General features: G+C 36.1%; 2 protein-coding genes across 2 annotated transcripts; one reads left to right on the plus strand and one right to left on the minus strand.

The window, feature by feature from the left end:
- The first annotated feature begins 3,687 nt into the window (after positions 1-3,687).
- On the plus strand, positions 3,688-4,717 carry LOC117922694 (probable calcium-binding protein CML45). The gene has a single exon (XM_034840916.1). The coding sequence runs from the start codon at positions 3,932-3,934 to the stop codon at positions 4,508-4,510; it is 579 nt and encodes a 192-aa protein (XP_034696807.1). The 5' UTR covers positions 3,688-3,931; the 3' UTR covers positions 4,511-4,717.
- Positions 4,718-5,348: 631 nt separating this feature from the next.
- On the minus strand, positions 5,349-7,918 carry LOC117922609 (transcription factor MYB120-like). The gene is made up of 3 exons (XM_034840806.1): positions 6,948-7,918; positions 6,292-6,816; positions 5,349-5,891 (listed from the first exon to the last, which is right to left on the minus strand). Exons 1-3 carry the CDS (start codon positions 7,507-7,509, stop codon positions 5,605-5,607), a joined length of 1,374 nt encoding a protein of 457 aa, XP_034696697.1. The 5' UTR covers positions 7,510-7,918; the 3' UTR covers positions 5,349-5,604.
- Between the last annotated feature and the right edge of the window lie 303 nt (positions 7,919-8,221).

An 8,221-nucleotide genomic window follows, 5' to 3' on the forward strand; every position in this document is an offset into this window, starting at 1 on the left:
CTTGATTTGAAGCAAGTCCGGATGGGATGTTAAATGACACAAGGTCTAGTCTTGTATGTGGGTTGGGGCAAGTGTAAGTGCTTGGAAAAGAAAAGTCATTTAGTAGAAAAGCTTTTTCCAATGTGAAAACCATAAAGTGTGCGGATGTACCTTTTCTTTCCCACCAGGGAAAAGGCAAGAAAAAGGTGTATGGTCCACCTCCACATTCTTTTTCTCCCCCATTGCCAAAAAGTCGTGGTAGACTTCCAAATATCTTTACTTGAGATGAGTTTTTATTCTTAAAGATTCATTTGTTAGTGTATTCATTTAAGCCCTCAACTTTGCTTCAAACATTATTAGTACAAACGCGTTTTGCAAGTAGTACTTGAACAGGGATGCAGGGTTGCAGTTGTGCCAGGTAACTATGTTAGTTTCCCCACATGTTTCCATCAGTTTCTTCCGAGTTCTGCCTTATTGATGATGGTCATAGACTCATAAGCCCCAGCCCCATATCAGGCAAGGCCACCCCAACCCCACCACCCTTCATTCCGCTTTCTTTAATTTGGAAAAAGAAAGGCCCCATGTTAACTATGGAAGAAAGAATAATATTAAGGCATGCAAACCTTTGTTTAAATGATATTAAGTATGTTGGATGTGTATTGGAATAGTTTCCTAGTTTAAATATTAAAAGTACCTATGCTAGTATTTATCCTTTTGAAGTATTTTTGAGGAGAATCATTCATTATATTATTTTTATAAAAAAAATAATATAAAGAATTTTTTAATATTATAAATGGATTTTTAAAATATCTAATTTGATTTTTAAAAATGCATCTTAAAGTAAAAATATTTTTTAAAATTATTCTCAAATGGACTTAAATACTGACCTCTCCTTCTTTTTTTCCTTTTATTCCATCACCCTTTATATGATATGTTAACGTTCATAATTTATATTTCAAATGAATAACAAATATTTGGGCTTTTACCTTCTTCTTTTTTCCTTTTACTAATTATTTAAACAAAAAAAATCATGAAAAATAAAATAAAATTTTATGAAAGGCGTTAGTGAGCCTTCAAGATAGTGGAGAATTCTTTAACTATAATCTCATAGTAATATTAATTAATTAGATGTTAAAATTAAAGAATAAATATTTTTTCGTTAAAGGATATATATATATATGCTTTTAATTTATATAAAGTTTCCTCAATTCTAATTAATTCTCATCTAATTTCACCCATTTTTAAAGCTATTTTTTTTATAAAAATAAATAAATGAATAAAAGATACCTTTTTATTTTTAAAGCTATTTTTTTATTAAAAATAAAAAATAAAAGATACCTTTTTAAAAGTGATTTTTGGAGAATAAGATATTTTATTTAATAATATTTTAATTTATCTAATATACCTTGAAATGATTTATGAAATAGAAATTTTAAATTCAAGATAATATTCAATTAAAATGAAAAAATAAAATTATTTCTATTCAAAAATAAATAGAAAATGAAAGTTTAAATATTTAGGTTATATGTTACCACGTTTCAACTTTTTAAACAAGTTTTTATTTTAAAATATAAATTTTTGAGAATAATTTTTAAAAACATTTTTAAATCATTCCTAACATGACGTATTTCTTTAATATATTTTTATATTTTTTTTTCTTTTTGAAACACTATTTTACATATTTTTAAAAAAAAAATCTAATATTTTTCATGCATATTATTTAACTCTATTAAATATTTTTTAATATGTTTGATGTATTTTATATATTTTTTAATATATTATTCTTTTTCTTTTGGTTATAAAATTTAAACTTTCTATTTTCATATTTCTCCCAAAACAATTCTAGTAGGGCGAAATAAAGGAAATAAAAAATCTCCTTCCATACACGCCCCTTGAAAATTTTATTTTAGAAATTAGCATGGTGGGAGAAAAATATGGGTTGCTTTAATTCTAAGGCTGCTCCCTCTAGTACTGCAAGCTTCAAGCCTTCAACCTTTTTTTATTATCACTGATTTCTGGTTCTTTCTGTTACTTTTCTTTTATTCTTTTCTACAGAGAATGAAGAAGGGGTGAAAAGTGAAGAATCCACAGAGAATGTGGAGTATTCAGCCGCTTTTCGGACAGAACATGATAGAGATATGAGTTGGAGGGCCAAACAAGCTGCTTACGAAGAAGAAGTTAGCTTTTGGGAGAAACTTGAGCCCCATAGGATTTTTGGGTCACCTTACGGATTAAGAAAACGTTTTGTTTAGATGTAATGTGGAAGCATTGATATTTGAGAATTTTCCAAGGGACTAATTAATTCAAAGTCAGAAAGTGAACGCGAAGGAATGTTTTGTGGGGCGTGAAATTTCTGAGAAGTTGTTTCTTGCTTGCTGATGAGGCATGAATATGGAGAATGAATAGTCTCCTGACTCTCCTTCTTCCTTGAATATGTTACTAGTTTTAGGGGGTAGGAAACTTGGAACCAGATTCCTACCTTACAATTGATTGAAGTTTTCCAAAAGATGTTCCATATTTTAAGGAAAGTTCCGTCTTTTGACGATACCCCAGATGACCTTGTGGTGAAATTTTCTATAATTTATTGTCCAACCCCAACTTTGGGTCCTCTGCCAAATGACTTACTTATCTTACTATTTATACTTTTGGGTTATTTGGGCACATAAGGCAAAATAATCATCAAATTATAAAAATAATTTCTCCTCTTAATTTTGTTGAAAGATGACTAATTTTGGACTCTTTTATCCTTTTAATTTATTTCCCTCCTAAACACGTTTTCCACTTATTTTGTTAATTTCTTTTTTTTTTCCTATTCATTTATTTTTCAAACTTTTCCTTTTTTACTTTTCCACTCCAACATTGATCCCAACATATTCCTTCTCTACTAGACTTCATCTTTAAGTTTTAAAAAAGGAATTGAGAGAGGGCGAAAGAGAGAGTTAGATTAGAATGGGAGGGAAATGAATTGGGGATGAAGAGTGATGTCGTTTTTTCGGCTAAAGTGTAAAAAATATATTGGTTTTTTTTATAAAAAAAAAAAAGAAAAAGGCAAAAAGAGGTTATTTTTTCAATTTTAAAACTATTCAACGTCTTTTAATCAAATATCTCTTACACTTTTAACATTATGATATATATATATATATATATAAATAAAATGTAAGTTAATAAATTAATACTGATTATTTTATTTCATATTTAATTGAATTATTATTGAAAATATAAAATCCTCGTGACAATTTATTCAATGAATTTTTTATATATATTTTTATAATAATTAAATCTGAGTAAAATAAACATAAAAATTTGTAATTATATTAAACATGTTTTCAAGTCCAATATATAATTGTAAAATGTCATAAATATTATGCATATTAATTTTTTATTGTAATAATATAATTATATGTATTATTACTTATTTTATATTTCTTAGAGTTTTTTCCATCCCATTAATATCTTTTTGCCTGAATTTTTTTGTCATTTTCTTTTAATATTTTCATAAAATTTAAACAATAATATTTTCACAATTTTTGATATTTTAATGGTGGAGCCGTGGAGGTTGACTGAACATCCTTAGCAATGAAGCATTCCAACTTTCGTGGAAACTTATGGAATGCTTTTTGGAGACTTGAAAGCCGTATTAGGCGACCTGACTCTCAAAACGATCCAGACAAAGAAAAATAGAGGCAAAACCATAATAAGCTTCTCTTACCTAAACCATAAGCTGCAGCCTGCACCGCCAATGAGGTACTGTTATTACTATTATCGACTTTTCTGGAGATCTGTCCTCACCAGTTTTTCGCCATGAATAAAGCCTCTAGCGAGTACCATGGTCTTTATCAAAGTTTCCAGGAAGGTTGCCACCTTGTCTAACAAGGTTTTTCTACGACGACCCCCTTCCAGAAGTCTTACGCCCACACAACTATATATAATATAACCTCCAACATCTCCTTGTATGAACTGCCCAATCCATCCTAGATGCAGGATTCCAATGGGGAAGACACCAACAAACACCACTTCAGCTGGGCACCTATTAGTGTTCAAAATCAATATATGTTTCTGGCTCTTCCAGCTTTTCATCCAACCCCTAGTCAACTTTGCGTCCACTGGATGGAAGGTTTGGACCAAGGCAAAAAGCCCGGATCCTGACCCAGTGCTCGGCCCGCAGCATGACACAGGGCATAATAGGAAACTAAAAGGAGGAGAATTGAAGATGGTAATGGACAGATTGGGAGTTACTTACCACTCTGATGGAGAGATGCTTGAGGAGGGACTTGTTGCAGATGAGCTTCCACAACTGTTTGAGGAGGAGCCCAGCTTGGAGGAGGTGAAGAAGGCGTTCGATGTGTTTGATGAGAACAAAGACGGTTTCATAGATGAGACTGAGTTACAGAGGGTTCTATGCTCCTTGGGCCTCAAGGAAGGATCACAAGTAGAGGACTGCAGAAGGATGATCAAAGCTTTTGATGAAGATGACGATGGGCAAATTGATTTTAAAGAGTTTGTCAAGTTTCTGGAAAAAAGTTTTTCTTAGCGTATCAATCCATACGAATGCATCACTTGCCAATTGCCATTAGACCAAGTATTTGCTCCCTCTATAATTTGCCAATCCTTTAGTAATGTTGGCGTGTAGAGGAATATTACTTCACATTATGTACATGTTTTAATTTTGCTACTAATAAAAGGTCATATTTTGAAGTTATACTGCTGAAAAATAACATTTCAATAAGTTAGACCAAAAGATTATACGTACGTTATAGTTGGGCTTTGGCCCATATTTTCCTTCTCATGATTTGGGGTCCACGGGCTGGCCACGAAATTGTCAGTTCAAAATACAATAAGACGATATATGGTGAAAATATTGAGAGAGCACTAGGCCCCTTTTTTTTCCTTGATAAGTGACGGCTCCTGATGATAGCAGTGTGCATATATGGAATTACTTCACCAGAATTTATGTTTCGTGTATGAATGGATTTGTGAATCAACCCCACAATACACCTTTTGGGAGAGTTCCAAACAGCCATCCCATGTGGGTGGCATGAATTCTCAGAAGATTCTGCTGGGGAAAGGGTGTTTAATTAACAGTTACCATCATGAATGCATGGGAGGTGGTGGTGATTGGGTCCAGAATTTGTGCCTGAGTTTTTGCAGGACCATGAGAAAAGGATGTTTTCACTATGTCTTATTCATATCACCACCACCTCCATGCTTCCTTCCTTTTCCCTACTTCCCACTCCCACTTTACGGTGACAAACAAACATCCTTGGATATTCAACAACTACCACCTGTTCAGCTTATGAGTTGATTTTCTTCCCCTCGTCTGTTTTGAGTGTGGTTTTCCCTGGTAAAAGAAATAAAAAGGAAAAAGAAAATATAGAAAGAGTAACATAATTTATTGTTTCACCTTTGGAAGAGTTTGACGGGAGAATAAGGGGGGTTACAAGGAAAAGATAGGAAGATGACTGTCAAAAGCCTGATGCAGATGTTCTAGTTTCAGGAACCCTCTCTTTTTACCTCTAGTTACCTCTCTACCTAAGTTATCTGGAAGCAAAGCCCACATTAAGGGTCTATTAATTCTGATGATCGCGGAGACCCGACACCCCCTTTCAGCTTTCTTGGCTTCTAACCTCATGTGGCTCCTACCCCAAGAAAGTCTATGAATGGTGGTGGAATGGTCTCAAAATGGCTGGCTACTCTGTTCTCTGATGATGAAGGTTCAGTGGCAGAAGCTTGAGGGGTTGATGCAGTGGAATTTGGGAAATTACAAGTGTTATGGTAGTTTGACTGTTGCATTGCCATCATCAATGGAGGGTATTGGGGATAGAAGCCAGACATATTATTGTTGGGCTCGTCCCTTGGCCTATCCCAAGATCTGTGCTGGCTGAACATGCTTATCATGTCATGGCTCTTGGGACCTGCACAACACAACCAGTCACAAAAGAGAGAAAACTAGTAAGCTACAAAAGTGCCAGCAGAGAGAGAAGCAAGAGTGATAAATAATATAATAGATAGTGTGCAAAAAGGTAAGATAAAAGGGTTGCATCAGTTCATGAATAAAGAAAAAGAATAAATGAGCAAAAGATAATCAACTTATTCAGGCTGTACCCATCAAAAGAAAAAGCAAGAGAACTTATTCAACTGCAAGGGGAGGAGAGTTGAGAGAGTGAGAGAGAGACACCATGGATCAAAAGAAATAGGAAATGTGGTAGGCTTCCAAAAAGGAAACCAATGGGAGTCAGCACAGAACCCCAAATGCACAAACTGCATGAACTCACAGATTATAGGGGGGAAAGAAAGGGATCAAAAAGGACACACCAGAGAAGAACTCGAATGGTGTCTGTTGCGCACAAAACCCAGTGTGAGGAGGGAGCTTGCTGCTTGAGATTGCTTCTCCCCCACTGTTCACCTGGGGTGAACCATTTGAACCATAAACAACCCCACCAACAGCTCCATTGAAGGTTGCAAATGGGAAAGGAGAGAGGTTGTTGTTGATTCCTCCACTGGAGAGATTGATGGAATACGGTGGCAGTGTTTCTGTTCTCGTGGCTGTGTCCCTGCAGACAAAGCTTGGGTCCTCCTCCATCCTTCTGTAAACAGATTGACTCAGCTTCCTCCTCCTATAAGCACTCGATTGTTCTCTATACTTCCTAGCCATTATGACATGCCAGTGGTTCTTGACCGCATTATCAGTTCTCCCAGGGAAAAGCCTTGCTATCATGGCCCATTTGTTACCATACAGTCTATGAGCATCCATTAGCCTCTCCTCTTCCTCTTCACTGAAAGCTCTTCTATTGATCCTTGGGTCCAGCTGGTTAAACCATCTCAATCTACAGCTCTTACCTTCAAATGGATAAGAGAAAGAACCAGAATGAGGCTAGCTAGTTCAGAGTCAAATCAGTATTCTATATGAAAAATATATAGAAAAGACTAAAGAGGCATGCAAGTCACCATCTTTCTTCTCACCCTCTTACCTGATCTCCCTTCTAACTTCTCTGCTATAAGGTTCCAGTTCTGAGGGCCATAAAGCGCCACAAGTTCCTTGAGCTTGGTATCCTCTGCAGGCCTCCAATGCCCTCTGGCACACAGTTTTGAATGCCCACTATCGGTTTCCTTACCACTGACGATATTCTCATTAGGGTTCTCTTCATTTATGTTGGCATTGAGATCCATGGTTTCATTATTTTCCCCAAACCCATCACTGCAATCAGAGCCCTTACCATCACCCACATCACTGTTGTGGTGTTCTTCCAAGCTTCCAGCAGTGCAGTTTTCCATGAAAGGAAAACCCCAGCAAGCTCTCCCATTTTCTACCTCACTTGGGCCCTTACGCACATAAGTACTCTCTTGTGAAGAAGAAACAGCTGGCACCACGCCATAGTTTGGATTTATAGAGAGAGCACCCATGTCTGCAAAAACCATCCCCATGGAAGTCCCAAGAGAAGTAGTGGAAGATGAAGAAGAGGAGGGAGTGGATGAGTAACAGCTGAGAGCATTTGTGTTATCTGGTGCATAAATAACACACTTGTTAGCCATGCCTTCATTTCCTATCTGACAGTTGCTGCTATTCAACTGTTACAGAGTCATCTTCATGGCCTGATTGGAAAAAAAAGGGATGTGTAGTGGAACTAAAAATGAGAACAAAGTTTGACAGATAGTGAAGAGGAGGAGAAAGGGGTTTTGCAGAGGGAAGCAAAACTTCAGGGAAAAGAGAAAAAAAAGAGAGAGAGAGAGAAAAACTTGAAACAGCAAAAACAGCAGAGTGTTTTAACAGAAGCCTACACGCCTTCCCCTCTCCAGAGTGAGAAAAAGAGTTTTTCTTTCAAGTAGTTAACCACCCTGACTGACCCTGACCTTTAATTTAACTGGTTCTTATGATTTTTTATTGTCATTCTCTCTCTCTCTCTCTATAACAAATCCCACATCACTCTCACGTGTGAAAGTGAGAGAAAACCCCTCTCTCCCTCTCTCTCTCTCTGCTTCTTGATCTTCTCTCTCCCACACTCTCTCTCTCTCACACACACACACACAATAAGGTTAATAAGGTTGAAGGTTCTTGGGCTGTCTCTCTCCACATTGACAAGAAAGACTCTAATGTGATGTCTGCTAGCATGGGGCTTGTACAGGTCTAGACACCTTTCTTTTCAAGGCAGAAAATGAGAGCTTGACACTACACCGCCTGTCACCACTAGTTAATAACCTAGCCTTCGATCCACATCACCATCCACCCCTTTAACTTCATAGGGGT

Source organism: Vitis riparia, chromosome 1, assembly GCF_004353265.1.
Source record: "Vitis riparia cultivar Riparia Gloire de Montpellier isolate 1030 chromosome 1, EGFV_Vit.rip_1.0, whole genome shotgun sequence".
Lineage (NCBI taxonomy): Eukaryota > Viridiplantae > Streptophyta > Magnoliopsida > Vitales > Vitaceae > Vitis > Vitis riparia.